Below are 20,078 nucleotides of genomic sequence, written 5' to 3' on the forward strand. Positions count from 1 at the left end.
CCTCAAAATACCTTGGTGAGCATTACTGCCCCCATTTTATAGAAGGGGAAACTTGGGCCCTGAGAGATTGATTTAGCTGTGGTCAAATAGTAAATTCATGGCAGAGGCAGTAATAGAACTCCAGGTACTGATTCCTTGGAACCAGACCAATTTACACTAGCAGAGGCTCTGGTGCTTAGTCTCCTGCTCTGACCACTACAACCAGCTGCTAGTTGGTCTTGCACATTCTGCAGTGATTATTCTGAAGCAAGATGGGCAAGAGGATGGGATGGTGTATGGCATTTCTCACCTTTGGGGGGGGGGGAAGGAAATAATTTTGAACATATTCCAGACAGGAAATATCATCAGTCTTCTTTCTCCCTGCCCACCTACCAAGTACTTTAGTCCATATAATATGGCTGAGAATAGGTAGCAGAGACTGGATACTTTATTACAAAGTAGTTGCGTCAGAAAGGATTTGGCTCAAGAAGTTTAACTTAACTCCGTCCTCTGACCAACAGAGCCTTCCTGAGCCAACAAAATTACCTTAGTTCTGGAATAAAATTTAACTGGAACACTCAAGAAAGCAGACCTCTGAGAATTTAGCCAGTGATCTCTGAATTACAGTGACGGATAATGAAAAGAGCATTGCATTATCTGCAGAGAATAGATACCTGTGTGTCCAATGTACTTGCTCCATAAAATTTAGATCTTTTCAACTTCCAAAATAGGATTTATATATATTATATAAACAACAGAAATGGAGCAAAAATATTCAATCTTATTCGACACCTCTCTCCAATGAAAGGGGTAGTTAAATTCCAAATTCTCTCCCACTCTGACCTGACAGATATTAGAGTCTGGAATGAAAGTTTCTAGCAAGGGAAAAAATTCAAACCTACTTCAATCCCCACATCAAACATCTTACACTAAAGAAGAATCTTATCCAGAGAAACAAATGCTGCCTGCAAGCACTAACCATGCACGGAGCTTTTGAAATATTTACAGACTAGGTGAGAGTGTGAAAGGCTGATCAATAGTTTGAGAAGTACACTCTACAAGTACCGTATATCAGGCTCCTAGGGCAGCAGCCGGGTCAGTAGAAACCTTGCATACAATTTTAACTGCAATATTATTGACACTAATGGGTTTATAACATTTATTTTATTATCCATTAAAATTGGAACACAATGTGTAGTTGGAAAGGGGAGAGGAAATAGCTGAGTCAACACACATTTTGAAATAGTATCAAATTCCTCATTTGATTAAAAATGTTGCCTTATGAAACCCATAACAAATAAGTGTTCACTTTAAATTGTTTCTGCCTCTCTCACCCTACCCCCATTGATGTAGATAAAGTGAGGTCTCTGCTGAAATGCCACATGGAGGAAGTCCAACGCTACCTCATGAATTTTCTCAACCACCAAGAGATTCGCTTTCAGCAGCTGGGAATTTCTACACTGGGCAAACTACTGGAAGGTATGTCCCTTGATTCAACAGTGCTCACTATCAGTACCTAGACTGCAAGGCACAGCTCAATCCTAACTGCTCATATCCAGGCTTGGAAGGATTAGATTTTTATCAGTAAATGTTGATTTTGCTGTGCACACAAACCAATGAAAAAATTATTAGCAGAGATAATAATCATAATTTACAGATAAGCAAAGAAAGATAAATGCTGTTTGAGAAATTATTGGAGTTTGATTTAAGGAAATTTACTTTATACATTTTGACATGTGATATTGACAATTTGTGTTTTAACCATTATAAAGTTTTAACTTTTTGAATCTCAACGGTGACTGTCATTAAATAATAACTATTTGACCCTCCCCCATCATTTCCTGCAACCGTAAACATTGAAATCAATAAAAATAAAATGTCTAAACCCCAGAATTTTGCACAACAAACTATAAATCAATCATTAAAAAAAATTGATATTACCTGTCAAAATAACCAAGAAATAAAAATTGAATTCTGCCCAGTCCACTCATATCGAAGTAATACAGTCACTGCCTGGTAAAAAAGCGTTGCATACAGTAAGTGTAACTGACAGTGCTACTGCCTACTGGGGATTAGCTCTATTCACTGAATCAGAGAGAGAGACAGAGAGTAGCCTCATGGGTAGCAATTACCTTGGCTCTTTTAAGACACACTTACCAAAATGATTTTTCTAAAATAAAGGCAAACTGGTGCCATTTTACTTTTTGAAAATGGAATAGGCTTTATTGGGACAGTATAGCCAGTCAATGGGAAATAGAAACTCTGTGTATGGATATTTGCCCAGATGGAACCGGACTTGCTCTTTGTCTTAGAAAAATGTCAAAATGGACAAAGAACACACCCAATAACCTCCTGGTTAGTGCTTGTTCATTACATTTTCACTCATTCGCAGTAAATTATTATCCTTAGCACAAGAGCTGAGAGAATGAATAATGGTCTGTCTTTACCACCATTTTGCTTTTTTATTTATGGACATTTTTCCAGGCTGATGGGCCTAAAATATTACTTGGCTTAGCAACAAGCCTTTCTCCACATCTACCCAATTATGCGAAACGAGGATTGCTATATGCAGAAAATTCAAACTACTTGGCATGTAGACTGCTGAAAGGTACCACTGTTCTGTTCTCAAATGTCTGATCAGGAACGCCTACCAAACCAAACTAAAACTAGTAGGTCTCATAAATTAGGGCTACTAGTTTTGACTGAGCCCCTTAACATTTTTATAGTATTTTGGGGAGATGGGGAAGTAGAAAGAAGTTGAAAGAATTGCTTCCAAAATAGTAAAAAACAAAACAATAGGAACTGTCAGCCAGTTCAGCAGCCTAGTTGTTTCCTTCTTTGCTGTTATGTGGGAGGCTGTATTCAACACTGGACTCAGCTCCTCACCTTTGTGGGAAGGTTTGTGTGCTACTTTCCACTGATGCAGAAGGCCCAGTGCTCAGATGGCTAACGATAGAGTCATCATTCTCCCTTGTGTGGTAAGGAGATATTGTTTACATAGGATGGAGTTTATGGGAAACTATAGTGCATTTGTATCATGAATAATGACTCAACTGCGTACCTTTCTATCCAGTGTGCAAACAAAACAAAAAAATCTAATTTCTAAAGAAATTTTAAGGGAAGAATGTGTGTGTGAATAAACCACTTCAGTTATGTGGGCTGGACAATCATACCCTGGTTTTCCTCTGTTCTCAGATCCAGAATTTTCATCTGCATTCAGCCAGAGTCAATTGATAGAGCATCTTGAGCAAATCCGTCAACAGACAGAAGAAACTCAGGAGCTCCTTAAGATGGTTATCAGCCGCAAAGGCAGTTAACATTTTATTTACTCACCTCATGAAATGCTATCCCAGCCTGATCCCTCAGAAAGGGTAACTTTTTTTTTGTTTGTTTTTTTGTTATTACTTCTCATAGTCAATATTTTCCTACCACTTGCAGTTCCACCCAACACATAATGACCCGGTGGAATCATGTACTTTATACGGCCTTAATGTTTTGATAATGGAAATCAGTACGGTCTATAAAAAGGTTTGAAAAAAACATGTCAACTTACTCTATTAAAATGTTTAATGGCTACACCTACATTCCTACCAGGTACATGGCTGATAAAATACCCAATACTATCTAAACTTTGCATGTATCTTTTTGAACACACAGTAAGCAGTGTGTGTGTGAGGTTTTATTTATGTAAAAACCAGGTTTTATTAAACACACATTCCTCCAAACACATATTTGTATATGCAAACTATGCTATGCTCTTTGATATTAACAATATTCTATTACTATTCAGTGTCTGTATTCATTATTTCATAGTACCCATATCACTAAAGTGCCTGGAGCTACCTAACTAAAGAGAAAGAGCACTGGAATTAGAATATGAAAGATGTAAAGGGCAACATGTTCACTAGTGAAGAACAGTGAACTCAGAGGAAGAAAATGATAGTAATTAGTAATAAATAGAGTAATGAACTCACTGGGGTTGGGTGTCATCCAAACTACCACACTTTCATACTACAATGTCAGGGTAAGGGGCCTTAGGGTAAATAACAATCATGCCCATTGTATGGATTGTGTTTGAAATATAACAGTTAACATGGACATATTGTCTCCCCTTCCTAACCCCCCCCCCCAAAACAAATAAACAAAACCCCCACCTTGTAGCATGTCTAAACTGTGCTTTTTCAGGAAAATGTAACATGCACAAGCTAGTCTATTTAAGGCACCAAAAGCATTGCTGTATTTGTGTGTGAGTGTTGTTAATTTTTTTTAAGAATGGGGCATGGAGAGCTTATAAAAAACCATTGGAGATTGATGACAGAATTCAAGTTGTCTTGTGTTAGTTAACTGCTATGATTTAAGGCTAAATTTTGCCTTCATGTAACTGTATATAAATCCCACATAAGTCTTTGTGGGTTGCATTTGATTACCTGAAGGCAGAATTTGTACCTGAGTGGTTAAGTAAAGTCTGGAGTTTTACAAATATGTCCATGCTTAAGCATGTCATAAAATTAGTGACTGTAAATCAGCTGAGCATTTACTAGACAAACTGAAATATACAGAGAGTTGGTACTAGGTTTATAATCAACGTTACATTTAGTGGTGAGTGTTCAACTGAATCACTGCTAATTTTTATGGCATTATACTGGAGAATTAGTACAATAGAATGGCCAGGCATCATGCTATTTTGTTAAGGATGGTTCAGTTGGATTATGCAACTTTCATTTTACAATCAGAGAACATGCACAAGTCAATTTTCCATGGCATGCTTTGGGTAACAAAACCACAATTCCAAAATTGTCACTCCAACATTTTGAACGTTCTTAGTTGAAGTAGAATTTTGGAGAAAACACCCTCTTCCTCTAGGCTTTGAGGCTGCAGTTATAAATTTCACAACAAATGTCATCAGATGCAATCTTTAGAAGGACTGTAGTATATCCCAGCACCTGTTTGGACCACCTCTCAGCAGGTATGCATACCCAGAGATTTAAAAAAGCTTAAATGGTACCAGAGCTTTTTAACTGTTTAAGCTGTGGGAATAACTGTACTGGATGGAGGGATGTAAGAGTTCTGTGCCACTGTTCTGCTGAACATTTGCTCCCACATGTGTTCAGCAAAGTTGCTTACCATGAATGCTGGAAAGTTTCTCCTTCATTTGGGATTTTTATATACGTGTGTGTGTGTATATATATACACACACACACACACACACAGTCTTTTTATATTTATCTGTGTGTGTGTGTACGTACAAGTGCAATCTTGTAAAGAATCTCTATGCTTTGTTAAATAAATACACTTGTTTTCATTATAAACATATCTAAGTGCTATGTGTTAAGGAGAATGGTGATCCAAAGACAAAACTGGTACGCTGGGGTGTACTGTTCCTTTGGGAACAGTGGATCTGTGAATTCTGTGAGTGTCCAGTGGAAAAGGGGTGGGATACTCCAGCGGGATGCTTGGGTGTGCCTATCACTAACCTGCAGAGGGACACCAGAGTCTGCATAGGTTAAGAGGGGAGGGCTTGTGTTGCTAGTGGCTGGTGGAGTTGGGTAACTGACCCCTCGCAGGTACAGACAAGGCTTCCTCATGCTACAGGCAAGTGGTAGAGAGGAGCCATACAGCTCTGGGTACCTCTGGGAAGCACCACATGCTCTTACATGAATTCCCATGCATGACAACTCAGGTTGAAAATCTTGCTGAGAACGCTGACTCTGTGTTGAGACTCCTGGAAGATGTATAGCTTGAAGAAGAATATACTTGAACCATGGCTTCCTACAGAAGAAGGGATTTTTCATGCAACCCTATTTGTTTGTGTAAGAGGAAGCAACAAAGTTATTCATCTTTTTTATGGTTAGTACTAGCTAAAGTGTGAACAAACCATTGCCATGGCTGGTGACTTGCTCTTAACTTTAGAAAGTGGTTTGGACCAAATTCAAACAATCATTATTGTTCCTTTAGCTAGCAAAACTGGTGCAAATGAAGCATTGCCAAGCATGAGCCCCTGTGGTGAATACCACTGGGTGGAAAGCCCTTCCTGACAGGTGTAGACCCAGCTTTGCAGGAGCACCTAGCACAGGTGATGCATTGGGGGTGTTCTGCAGGGACCTGGGCGGGGGTAGGTGTGCCTGGTGCAGTCCCTGTTCCCTAGCGATTCTCCACTGCCACACAGCTCACGGAGTATATGGCAGTGGAGGTATGGCTTAAAGCACCTCAGAGTGCTGGCCAAACTTGTACCAGGAGCTGAAGCAGATCCAGAAGCCCCCCTAAGTAGGGGTAGTACAAGCTACCGCCCTTCAGTCTCTCTGATGACCCTAGCACCAATACTGGGATGAGTTGCCCCACCCATCATATGACTTCTTCCCTGTGACTATTACTACAGCTTTAGTATTCCAAACTCCACTCCTCACCACACCTTCAACAACCACCACCCATTCATTAAACTCTCTCTGGAACGCTCTTACACTAGCATCAACTTCTTGGACACCACACTCAGCTTCAACAATGAAACCCTCCATACAGCTGTATACAAGAAACCCATGGATCACTATATCTGCCCTCACAGATCCAGTAACCACCCCAAAAATACCAAAAATCTGTTATCTACAGCCAGGCACTCAGATATTTCAGAATGTGCTCTGAGGAGAAAGTCCGGGATATACACCTTAACCCCTCCTTCACCAAATAGGGACACTCCACCAGAGAAGTAGATCGCATCATGGAATGGGCCACCCCAATACACCAAGAGAACCTATTTCAATACAGAAATAAACCCTCCTCTGACAGCACACCCCTAGTTGTTGCTTAGCACACAGGAATCCATAGAGGGTATCATCAAACTCCATCTTCTGGCCTTCATACAATCCCCAACCTCTCCAAACACATCATCAGAAGCAAACTCCCCACAGACCAAGACACACCAACTCAACGCGGCACCAGACCCTGCCAGAACAACAGATGCAAAACCTGCAGACGTATCTCCACTGCCACAATGATTAACACTCCCCGCAACACACCTTTCAAGATCCATGGGTCCAAAGACATGCCTATCACAACACGTGGTGTACCTCATGCAGTGCATTAAATGCCCCAACAACAACTACGTGGGTGAAACCAGACAGTCATGATGCTCTCGAATGAACTCACGCAGGAAAATGATAAAAAGACAAAAACACCCTATCTCCTGTGCGGCAACATTTTCTCCACAAAGCAATCCCTCGATATCTGACCAATCAGTCCTCCTCCTCCTCAAAGGAAAACTGCACAACACTTTTTCAAAAGACCAGCCTGGGAGCTTAAATTCATAACTTTGCTAGATACTAAAAATCATGGACTGAATAGAGACACTGTTGTAATAAGCCATAAATCCAATCTATATCTCACTAACAGCCCTCCCCTTCCTTTCCTCCCTATTACTAGAGGAGTGTTAATGGGCCATTTCACCTTGAATGGTTCCTTGAAATGTATGTTAACTATTTATGCTAAAAAATCTGTTCCATCCTGTATTTAGCTGTGACACTCTAAGTACATTTCCCAGACCTGAAGAAGAGCTCTGTGTAAGCTGGAGAGTTGGTCTCTCTCACCAGCAGAAGTTGGTCCAATAAAAGACATTCCTTCCCCACCCTTGTCTTTCGAATATCCCGGGAGCAACACGACTACAACAACACTGCATACGGTGAAATCGACATTTACTAACAATTACCGATAAAAATCTCATCCTTCCAAGCCTAAATACAGTTCACTTTGCAAACCTGTGATAAAATTAGAATCTGTTCTTTTATCTGTTTTTCATAGAATCACAGAAATGTAGGCCTGGAAGCAACCTCGAGAGGGCATCTAGTCCAGTCTCCCATGCTGAGGCAGGACCAAGTATATCAAGACCATCCCTGACAGATGTTTGTCTAACCTGTTCTTAAAAACCCTCTGATGAGAGATTCCACAGCCTTACTTGGAAGCCTAAACCAGTATTCTTCTATTTATTTGGGAATTCTACCGAACTGGAAACATTGTTTAAGACTTTGGCAAGAAGTAAAATAGGGCATTTCCCGTTAGGAATGAGATAAAAAAGTGAAGAGAAAAGAATGTAAGAAACTGAAACTTGATGACTAAATCTGTATTTGTGATGCAGTGCTTAATGTCATGGACAAATTTGCTACAGAGCACTTGATTGTGGCACAATGAACTACTGACTGAGGCGATGAGGTGAATATTTTCAATTCCCAACAATATGAAAATTTATGACTCTCCACTTCATAATGCTTGTTATTATTTTAATGTAAGTAAGACTTTTACAACTCCTAATTCTACCATCCTGGAATAGTCAAACAGCCCCTGACTGTGCAGATGGTTATAACTGTTACAGTAACGGTCTACAAAGCTGACACCATTATATCCCATGCCCACCTACATTTGATACTATGGTCTAGTAACAAAAAACAATATTTTAAAGAAGACTGACTTTTTCCTCCATTTAAAATCTTCTGTTTTCAGATGAAGGTGGGTCAAAACCAGGACTTCAAATCTCAAACCCGATGAATTTTTTTTGTCAGTTATTTTGATCCAAATGCCCAGATCTGAATCTACCCTTATAGTTTTGGTTCCAGGTCAGACCCTACAGCAAAAAGGGACTTTTTTCTAGTTCTGGTTTAGATATCGAATACATTTCGTGAGAACTCTTTTCACTATAGTTCCAGTTTGGCAAAGTACTTAAGAACGGCTTAACTTTAAGCATGTTCTTAAATCTTATTGATTTCAATGCTGTATCAGAGTTTTTGGTCTGAAATCTCATGAGTACCATTCATGTGATCTCAAGGCCATCAAACTTGAATCCTAATCCAATCCCTGTTTTAAACATAATTTTAATCTAGATCCAAATAGCAACTCCTTGGTCCATCCCTACTTATAAATGATCCTGTGCTACTTGCCTAATAAACAGATGAGAGAAAACCAAACAGTCACAAATAAGTGAAGAGTAGCTAGAACAATTTTCAAGCGTAAACTGCTCCCTAGATAAAACTAATGTAACAAGATAACCAAAATATAAAAGTACAAATATTCCAAACAAATTTTATTTGGTCTTAGATACTATATAGATTAAAAGAAATAACACCTATATATTCTGGACATATTTTTAAATATAATGGTTATGTACATGGAGAACTGTAAAGAAAGCTGAAAACGAATCCAGTTCATTTTACTAAATCAAACTATTTCTAAAACATTCTGACTGAATGGCTTTCCCCCCCATATAATCGGGGAGATGAAGTATCATCTTATGAATTACCAGTAGATTTATCCAATCTCCTTTTTGAGAAGACACGCACCCTGTAGCTGTGGAAAGTCAATGCTTCAAAACACTCTTCATAGAATTCTTTCAGGTCTTACCTTAAACTGAGCTTCCCTTTGATAACAAACTTGCCCCAGTGTTGCTCATTATGGGCCTGATGCAGTGCCCAAAGGAGTTAATCAAAGGAACCTCATTGGGGCAGATCTCCAGCAGGTGTAAAATGTTATAGCTCCCTGGATCTCAATTTACCCAAGCTGAAGATCTGTCCCATTGATTTCAATCAGTGCCCCGGTAACGTCTCTCACGCACAGCACTTAAGTAGTAATTTCTGTCATTAAGAGCGCTGTTTATAAAAGCAAAAAGTACAAGATTTTTCAGTCAAGCTTGGTAGCAGCAAAAAAGTGACAAGTGTGGAATGCTGAAAGTGAAAAATGGATGTCAGTGGACTAAAGAGGAATGATAACATTCAAGTCATTATCTGGTAATAAAGTGTACTGCATTTTAAAAAATGGACATTAAACAAATAAAAAGTACAAACATGCATCATTTTCCATTTGTTCTGAAATGAGCCCCCCAAAAAACCCCTCCCTTTCTTACCCCCAAATCAGTATTTAAGTTCACAGAGTGTCACAATTTGATAAGACAAAGAAAGATCCCTCCATTACTGGGAACAGCAGCAATTTACAGGACTAAAAAAAAAAAGGGGGGATTTTTCTGTGTGTCTGCATGTGTACCTTTTATCATACCATGGACATGAATTCAGTGAACAAAATCAAGTTTGCAATATTGTTTTACCACATTTTTCTAATTTATTCCATTAAATGATTTATTTTTGTACTGAACAAAATTCATAAATACATTATCTAGGAGAACAACAGGTTTTCGTCTTGTCCATGAAAAAATAGCGCTTTCAAATTTTCACATTTTAAACCCTGTTCCGCTTTGTGTTTTTAAAGAAAATGCAAGAAGATCGTAGTGACATTTGAATTTACACAACGTCCATGTAGAAGTTACATTTACAAGAACCTGATACAGAAGCCTATATTTTGCCCCCATAATTAGAGTTCTCTGCAATAATATTTAAACCAACAGGTTTAAATGAAACCTCCCATTAGCTCTACTTGTAGAGCAAGGAGATGTTTATTTTTCAAGTATTAGATCCGTAAAACGTAGAAGATTAGTCGCCAATTTTAAAAGCAACCACCCCTCTTCAAAAAAAAAAAAAATGAGGCCCTTTACCCCAATCAGCTCATTACTGTAGGAGTCCAGTGCCTTTTGCCTTGAAGAATGCAGAAAATATTGATTTGCGAAAAGGAGCTTGTCAGAAAAAAGCGATTTTAACTAATGCACATGAAGCCTGATTTTCTAGTGGTGAAAACTATTAAAAAGATAATCCATGTCTATTCTCCATCACTTCTTCTGCTGGTTTTACTAAGGTCCTTTCAAAAAAAAGATACCCACAAATTTTGTAGAAAACTGGAGAGAGAAAATAAAACACTCCTTCATAGTATGGAAGGAACTCCATAGGCAGCGGAGATGCTTACTTCATCTTTGGCTCTTCAGAAGAAACGGTCAGATAACTTCTATAATGAAAGGCAGTAAAAAGGACAGATTAGCAGATGGAAATAATTTTTATCTAAAAAGCGGATTTAAACAGCACTTTCATTGGCTGATCCTTCTGCTCAAATTTTCTATACATGGAAGGAGGAAATAATGCAGGCAGCTGATTTAGCTTGTGATGATTATTCAGTTCATACCCAATACATACAAAATTCTAGTCTGCTTCTGTACAGAGATCTACAGCGACGGCTACTGCAGCCAAGCCTTCAGTATCAACGTCAGAGCTAATGCGATGACCAGGAGGCTCTATTAGGGAAGGGTATTCAGTACTCTCATATATAAGGCAGTAACCATTTCCCCATGCCACAGAGAGAACCCCACAAGAGGGGTACAACTTTCCATTTGGATAGCTGGAACATATTGCTGCTTCAGAAGCTGCTAAGACAGTGGCAACTAATTATGGCACAGCAAGGCTCTCCTGTTCCGAAGCGCATTGTGCAAACATTTATAAAACATCCTCATGAGCGGAACTGGGTGAAATTTTTCATTTGAAACGTTTCACGGCAAAAACATGCAGATTTTAGCCTTCGGAAACACAAATATTTTTGTGAATTTGTGTGTTTCGCTGAATTGTTTCAGATAAAAAGAGCAAAAATCTGAACAAATTGAAATGTTTTGATTTGTTTTGGTCAAAACAACTTTTTGTTTCTAAATTTCCTTTACTTTTATTAAGATATAATCCAAACCATTTTAAAATAGTCAATATCAAAATGTATCATTTTGATTTGTTGGAACAAAACATTTCAATTTTGTTAAAACAAAACGCTTTGTTGAACCTGTGTGACGGAATGAGAATATGTCATATTTTGTATGAATATGGTGTGTGCCTCAGTTTCCCTTGTGTGGTGCATATTTAACTAGGTGGAGGGGGTTGGGAAAGGTTGTTTACTCTTTGCAGAGATCCAGGTGTGACTGACCTAGCTGCCTGGGGTCTGGGCCCTCATGCCCACGGACAGTCTGAGAAGACAACAGCCACTCCAATTACCCAGACGTTTGGCACCTAGCAACTAACGACCATGGATGGCCCACCCACTGCAGGAAGCCAGCTGGGTGTGACCAGCTGGAGAACAAAGGGCTAAGAAGGGGGGCAAGGTGACAATATTTGCCCAGGAACAAGGACAAAGAAGTGACGAGGGGCCAGGTGGGGTTGTTAAGTGTGGGCTGCTGGAAACAGGAGAAGCTTCTGGACTGGGACAAAGAAGGGGTCAGAAGGCTCCGGACTGACCCAGATGGACCAGGCTGTAACTTTCTGTTCTCTATGTTAACTAAAGACTTCCTACTTGGTGTTCCAGAGCTCTAATAAACCCTTCTGCTTTTACAATGCTGACTAAAGAGTCACTCCCATTTAAGGGAGTTGGGGGTGCATTGCTCCCTTTGGGTGTACAAGTTTCTCTCTCAGGTGTCCAACTCAGGTGGACTCACTGGAGGGAGCTCACAGTGTGAAGCAGGGGTGCGGAAAGCACCGAGGCTCGGTCCCAGGAGGCAGTGAACCCAAGTGGCTTACCCTAGTGAGTGTGTGACCCTAAGGGGGCTGACACAATGAAGGGTCCTCCCAGGGACAGTTCCAGAGCTATTCAAGAGCAATGGACCTGTGGATCCATGACAACCTGAAACCATTTTTTTTTTCAGAATTGCCAGTGAACCGAAACAACTGTTATTCACACCCCTATACGCACGAGGCAAAGATTTACTAGGAACCCCTTATTTCCCCTGACGTTAGGTTAACAATAATGGTTCAACATAGCACTATGCAAGTATACATGGCTTTGCAAACACATAGTAAGACATGCTCTCTGCCCCAAATATCTTACAATCTAAACTGCTTAAATTAACCATCTGGTTATGTACATCAATTAGGGACTCTATGGTCTTTCTCGTTTACAAAATGTTACAGATTCTAATGGTCCAAAGCAAACCTACCTGCTGTTTGATGCGTTTGAACACTATCTACCTGAGGCAATGGCCCCAGAGTCCCCTTATCTTCAAAGGCTAAAATTGGATTCAAAGGAATTTCAGGGCTATTGCTTCCATCATTGTTCAAGGCATCCAGTGTGGATGGTTTAGATCCAATGGGTAAGTTTATGAGCTCTTCAAAGTTGTCATTCTGCATAGACACTCCATTTTCATTGGGTTCCCTTTCAGGGTTGAGATTACTGGAAGCAAAAAATATCAGTAAATATCTTACAAATAATGTACGTTATCAGCGTACCGGGACACAGCTGGTCAAGAGCTGAAACTAAGCAATCCAGACATATTAATGATCGTTTGTTTTCATAGACTGTGGTATTATTCAGTGTGTACAGTATTTGGGGTAGCAGTGAACAAGTGAGCTCAGCATTTGCCTTCACCCTTATTATCCACATTTCTTTTCTCCCTAAGAACTAAGAATTTTGTTTAGGAAAATTCTTAGGGCCAGATCCAAATTTAGAAAATGACTCTCCACTGTCTGCCGTACCCACCACTTGAAGATGGATGACACTTACGTGTACATGTTCCTGTTGATCTGTCGGAACCAAAATAATCACTTGGAAAGAAATGCATTAAGTAAAAGCAACATTATAAGTAAAAGAGAAGTCTGCATTCATCTACAGTGATTTATTGTATACTATACTAAACATTAATTGCAGAGCTAGACATCAAGTTACATAAGCCATATCTAGTGATAATCTGCATTCTAATTTTGTTCAATAAGTGTCCTATTTCAGAATAGGCCTCGTACCCATTAAGCCCGGTGATGTTATACCCTTGTATTACTCATAAGTATGCCATAATCTGCTGCACCATAGTATCAATGGACATATCATGGCTACAGTAAGTGACCCACACGAAAAAGAAACTGAAGAGAAAAAATGGTAGTACAACCCTATTTATTTACCAACCTTTAGTACTTCTAAGGTATTTATCTGTTACCTTTCTCTGCTCTTTACTTCTCAAATATCGAGACTGGCATTCTCTAAGACTGCAAGAGCCTTTCCTCCTCATAATATCAAGTACTTTCCTTTGCAAGACCTGCAGAATCTGAGTATGTCTTGCCATTCCCTAATTTTGCAGGCTTTGCTCTTGTCCTGCTGCAACCTTCTCTTTCTGATCTACCCGACATCTGCTCCCAGTTCATCCAGATGTGACTCTCATTTATTGTGTCTGCTGCTTTGACCATCCAGTCCTCCTTCAGATTCATCATCATCTTCAAGCTCCTACTCCTTACCTTCCAGGCCCTGCCCATCTTTGCCCCATCCAACCCCTCTGCCCTTCTCCCCATTCACTCTGCCCAAGCCAATACCAACATCCTCAGTGTCTTTCACTCAGATCTGGGCCTTCTTTCTTGCTTCCCCATATGTCTGGAACCCTCTTCTTGACTGTGTCTGCCCTCTCCTTCTCCAAGTCCCCCTGTAAAATATGCCTCTTCTATGAGGCTAATCAACCCTAATATTGCCCTCTAAGTAAATGTATTAAAAATAACAAAAATCCCTGATGAACCATGATGAATCATTCCCCTAAGCCTCCATGTTATCTTGTTTCTGTAACTTCTCTCCTGCTTAAACACACCCCAGCGTCTGTCACCATCCTGCATTATGTTTTGTTTTAACATCTGAGTCTGCCGCCCTCATTTGCACTGAGTGGTCCCTCACTCCATGTAGGAGGATTATGGTGTTATTCATTGGGCGAATGGCAGCACTGGGGCTTAAATTGTAAGCTCCTTGGGGCACAGGCATTGATCTTTATTTGTCCATAAAACATCATATAAACTTACAGTGATGTATAGCTTAATAATAAAACCCTTAATAATTTAGGTCCTGGCATCCTAAGGCACCTCCTCTCTATTTGGACCATACCACAGCTGTTGAGATCTCCTGGAATACCTCAGCTGAGAGTGCCCAGATTTGTATGTCACGGTCTGACATCTCTGGAATTTCTTTTACTCCATCCAGGTCTAACAGGGCTTATCAATTGTCTCAGGCCATGTCTGAGCAGTTGGTTCAGTACTACAGCCCAAGTTTTCTGTTGATTATAGGTTTGAGAGTCTTTTTATGAACTTCCACTTGGCACATGGTTCATTTTTTATTTATTGGTTTTTCACAGCATCCCCATGAAAAAGTGAAGTATCCTCATCCTATACATGAGGAACGGAGGCAGAGAGATTATGTGATTTAACTAGGATTACACAGGAAGTCTGGACATCAGGGATTTGAGCCCAGATGTCTTGAGAGCCAGGCCAGTGCCGCAGCCACAAACCAGCCATCCTCTGAGAAGACCACCCCCTTCCTCACTTTGTTGGCATGGTAGGTGGGATTCTTAAATGAGATGGAGTGTAGCCTATTGGATAGAACACTGGACAGCAAACCTGGGTTCTATTCCTGGTTTTGCCGATGGCTGGCTGGAAGACCTTGGGGAAGTCACTTTCTTTCTCCATGCCTCAGTTTCCCCATCTGTAAAATCAGGATAATGATACTGATCTCATTTGTAAAGTACTATAAAAGAGTTAGGTATTATTAAATGTGCTTAATTGTGGTCTTAACTCTGATCCCATTAACTTGAATGGGAGCGGAGTTAGGATAACATGGAGAGCACTTGAAAAAACTCATTCTTTTTGTTGTTGTTGTTGTAAATACGCACAGAGAAATTGATAGGAACATAAAGCAAACAGATAAAAACTGCAGTGACACTATCAGTGTCACTGCAAAATAACACCTTGCCTCTGGATATCTACATTAGACCTTTACTTTACTAAATCACTAAGGAGGTATTTAATTCTTCACAATTATTTTAAGTGAAAAGCAAAAAAATTCGTAGTGGCACAATTATGGATGGAGCACTTCAGAAAGCAAAACTGCATTAGATCTGGACACTTCAGTACCAGGGAGACACACTGGAGGAAGTTCAGAGAAGAGCAACAATGCTGATTGGGTGATGGAAGGTCTGACTTAGGATAGATTAAAAGAGCTACTGTAAAATAGATATTGCTTGGCTAAGTGATAATTAAGGTCTTATGGTTGGACCTCATAGATATTTTAAAGTTAATGAAAGAAGTAAACATGAATGAAGTGGAATTACTTAGGATTTAATTATCATCACTCATCTAGGAGCAGTGCCTCAAGAAGTTTACTGGTCCTTAAAGCATTTGTAGTGATCTGTCCAAATATTTCTACACCTGGCTGCATTTGGATCTTAGGAGATACTAGACCTTAAATAATGACTGTAGCCTGATTTATTAACATTATTTCTGCAGAGCCATCAGAAATAGAGATTAATGCTTTCTTGGATGCCGGACTCCAGGTTTTTGGATAAAGCATTAGCTCTAGCTCTACCATTTCCTGAGATAGCAGGCTCTCATACCAGGTCAGTAATGAAGAGGTGGAGATGTGGGGAAGGCAAGATAGTCATCAGAGTTAAGGGGTTTTAAAGGGTGATATACCACAGCATGCCAGACTGAGAAATATAAACTCTGTATAAATGTATAAACTCTGGAAACCCAGCGGCATTCTTTTTCAGCTCAGGCGGTTCACAAGACTGTACTTTCCGACTGTCACTGGTCCCTAGTAGTGCCTTTTTTGAGATTGTCTTGGACTTAACATGGTAACAACAAAGCACTGGCCCAGTGCAATGACCTGCGAGGGTGGTACATGACGGTGGAAGCAGGAGTACTGATATGATAGTAAAAAAAAGAAACGGCTGAACAGCATAATTCATCAGGCAGTAAAATATTCTCCCAAGGTAAGGGGCAGATAGGACATAATTTGGGTAAAGAACTAGAAAATGTATTGTAGGCAACAATCTTTCCCGGGCAGGGAGATGAAATAGGTAACCACACAGGAGTTATATATGTTCAATTTCTGTGATGTTATGATATCGTTTATGGATACAGTTCAGTGAATTAAGGGGAAAAAGCACCAAGTTTTGGTGCCACAAATTTGGAAACCCTGGGGGCGGGGAATATATTTTGGAACCTTCTTGCATTTTGATGAGGAGTCTGAAAATTTTTTTTTGCCTTCTATTATATTTCAAACCACAGTTTTAAATCTATCTTCCCAGTTCAACAATACTTAGTCTGATTCATTTAAAAAAATGAATCAAAGGTCAATAAAAACCCCTGATTAAAGACTTAATTAACCTGCCATTAATGGTGCTTCAACATCTGCGTGAACTACAGTTTTTCTTCTTAATTCTGGGATGCTTTCTGACATAATGCTTTCTGCAAAGCTTTTGACACGGTCTCCCACAGTATTCTTGTCAGCAAGTTAAAGAAGTATGGGCTGGATGAATGCACTATAAGGTGGGTAGAAAGCTGGCTAGATTGTCGGGCTCAACGGGTAGTGATCAATGGCTCCATGTCTAGTTGGCAGCCTGTGTCAAGTGGAGTGCCCCAGGGGTCGGTCCTGGGGCCGGTTTTGTTCAATATCTTCATAAATGATCTGGAGGATGGTGTGGATTGCACTCTCAGCAAATTTGCGGATGATACTAAACTGGGAGGAGTGGTAGATACGCTGGAGGGGAGGGATAGGATACAGAAGGACCTAGACAAATTGGAGGATTGGGCCAAAAGAAATCTGATGAGGTTCAATAAGGATAAGTGCAGGGTCCTGCACTTAGGATGGAAGAATCCAATGCACCGCTACAGACTAGGGACCGAATGGCTAGGCAGCAGTTCTGCGGAAAAGGACCTAGGGGTGACAGTGGACGAGAAGCTGGATATGAGTCAGCAGTGTGCCCTTGTTGCCAAGAAGGCCAATGGCATTTTGGGATGTATAAGTAGGGGCATAGCGAGCAGATCGAGGGACGTGATCGTTCCCCTTTATTCGACACTGGTGAGGCCTCATCTGGAGTACTGTGTCCAGTTTTGGGCCCCACACTCCAAGAAGGATGTGGATAAATTGGAGAGAGTCCAGCAAAGGGCAACAAAAATGATTAGGGGTCTAGAGCACATGACTTATGAGGAGAGGCTGAGGGAGCTGGGATTGTTTAGTCTGCAGAAGAGAAGAATGAGGGGGGATTTGATAGCGGCTTTCAACTACCTGAAAGGGGGTTCCAAAGAGGATGGCTCTAGACTGTTCTCAATGGTAGCAGATGACAGAACGAGGAGTAATGGTCTCAAGTTGCAATGGGGGAGGTTTAGATTGGATATTAGGAAAAACTTTTTCACTAAGAGGGTGGTGAAACACTGGAATGCGTTACCTAGGGAGGTGGTAGAATCTCCTTCCTTAGAGGTTTTTAAGGTCAGGCTTGACAAAGCCCTGGCTGGGATGATTTAACTGGGAATTGGTCCTGCTTCGAGCAGGGGGTTGGACTAGATGACCTTCTGGGGTCCCTTCCAACCCTGATATTCTATGATTCTATGATAAGTGGAAGATTTCCACTTGCATATGCCATTTTAAAATCGGCAGTCTGCCCAGCATACCATTTCTAGATGAGAAAGAGTAACATTATATTTATTTGAGTGAATGATTTGTAACTATGAAGCTCTTGACACAAACAATACAAATGATAAGTCAAATATGAGGCCAGGTTCCTTTATGCTGAATATCACCTTATTACTCAGTGAAGCCCTAACGGGATAGTCAACCTGAGTAAGGGTGGCATAATCAGGCCCTTAAAAGTGCTTTCAAAAGCTGGATGCAACAGAACTCAGTTTAATGTCAATAGGCAGCATTTGGGCGTGTAGATATCTAGGTAGCAGTTATTAGATGTGATTTGAGAGATCAGCTTGAGTCCACTTTCAAAAGCTGGACCCTAAATGTGATTACATGAGTCCCACTTTCTCTCTCCTTCCACAAAACAAAACTATTACAGTGTTTATTAATGTATAAATTAGAGCTATTATCTATTAGGAAGTAATAATTACTGACTGACTAATTAATACACAGTATAATCAAGCCACATCACACCCTAGAGTTTTCTTAGGGCTTATAAAGACTATCGATCTTCCAGAGATAATGAAGTCCTAGCAGGATAACAAGATCAGCAGTTAATTAAAAGAGGCAAAAAAAAAAAAAAGTATTGAAGTCAACTGCCTTCTTCTACTAGTATTCCTTTAATTTTCTATTAGTTTGTATCTATTAACATGGAAGCAGGGATTTCACTGGCGTCTTGGTCCTAGCACAGAGCCTGAGTAAGTTGGGTGCTCCTGCGAGTGGGTGGAGAAGGGCACAGATCAGAAGGGAAGATCAACCAACTTATCCCTGCTACCTACTCTGCCCCACAAATGCTCCATGATTCTTGACCTGGGCTCTAATGGCAAACTGGAAAACTTCCACAGCTCGGTACCCAGGAACCCAAACCTCTACTAATATTTAAAACCATCCCATTTATAAAGGCCAAATCCCATTCCCGAGTCCCTCCTTGGGGCACTGACCCAAAAGGCAGAACAATTAATACAGGAGGCACTGAATGGGGAGAGACAGGATGTGTTGAACTTGAGGTTTAAGCACCACTAAGCAGAGCATGAAAGGGTATATTGGGAATGAACCAGGGGAGTTGTGGTCAGTGGATGCACAACTGTGCAGATGAGCCACCAGTTAAACTCTGAACCTCTTGCTGGGAAGGGGAGGCAGCCGGGGAGGCCAAGAGCTATATTAGCAGCTGAGAAGCATCCTCATTGTTGCTCCATGGGCTGAGAGAATGACTCCATCCTCTAGGAACCCTTCAGGAAACTCCCCAGTGCAAAGCCACTTGCTCAGGTTTTGCCGAGAGAAGAGAATTTGGGCCATCATATCAACCCCCTTCAAACCAAGTGCAAGACCATTTCGGCAAACACCAAATCTTGCTTGTGCAGTGCAGACATTTAGTAAATGTCCAGAGTCACTCAGCCCAAGCTGCTATGCTGCTGCCTTTCTCTATACAGAGTAATATATTCTTTCTGGTTTTGTTGTTGCAGCTGCGTGATGTTTATTCATTCCTTACCTCGGCTGCTCAGAGGTTCTTTCTACTCTAAACATGATGCTACATGACAGCAATGATTAGAGAGGCATATATTATATTGCAAACATCAAGGTGCATTTAAGATCGAGAAATAATTAGAATTTAATAGTTGCCTTACACAATTATGAAACGGCTTTATGCAGTTCATCTAACACAGTTCAATGTTCAGTGTCACTAAAAGAGCTTCTCTCAGGAAGGGCATCCTTGTCAGTACGACAGGAGGTGAAGAATCCCTCAGGCATGTAGCGATATTGAGATTTCCTCCTTTAATTAGGGCCAATCTTAC

General features: G+C 40.4%; 2 protein-coding genes across 30 annotated transcripts in view; one reads left to right on the top strand and one right to left on the bottom strand.

Moving 5' to 3' along the window:
- Window positions 1-4,622, top strand: part of LOC102935805 (vacuolar protein 8) — a 48,528-nt gene extending 43,906 nt beyond the window's left edge. Inside the window, exons 13-14 of the mRNA XM_007058066.4 lie at window positions 1,333-1,458; window positions 3,175-4,622. Coding sequence (XP_007058128.3) covers window positions 1,333-1,458; window positions 3,175-3,296 — 248 coding nt within the window. The 3' untranslated portion in view covers window positions 3,297-4,622. The remainder of the gene's footprint in view (window positions 1-1,332; window positions 1,459-3,174) is intronic.
- A 4,169-nt stretch (window positions 4,623-8,791) lies between these two features.
- MAP7 (microtubule associated protein 7) overlaps window positions 8,792-20,078 on the bottom strand; it is a 199,590-nt gene continuing 188,303 nt past the window's right edge. For 4 of the 29 annotated variants that reach the window (XM_043542992.1, XM_043543001.1, XM_043542982.1 and 1 more), the window contains 2 exons: window positions 12,800-13,032; window positions 9,274-10,842 (listed from right to left, as the gene is read on the bottom strand). In XM_043542992.1, the coding sequence (XP_043398927.1) occupies window positions 10,832-10,842; window positions 12,800-13,032 (244 nt within the window). In that variant the 3' untranslated portion in view covers window positions 9,274-10,831. Of the gene's footprint in view, window positions 8,803-9,034; window positions 10,843-12,799; window positions 13,033-20,078 lie in introns of those variants that run through there. The other 25 variants (XM_043542986.1, XM_043542989.1, XM_043542985.1 and 22 more) reach the window with 14 other exon arrangements.

Source organism: Chelonia mydas, chromosome 3 (genome assembly GCF_015237465.2).
Source record: "Chelonia mydas isolate rCheMyd1 chromosome 3, rCheMyd1.pri.v2, whole genome shotgun sequence".
Classification (NCBI taxonomy): Eukaryota; Metazoa; Chordata; order Testudines; family Cheloniidae; genus Chelonia; species Chelonia mydas.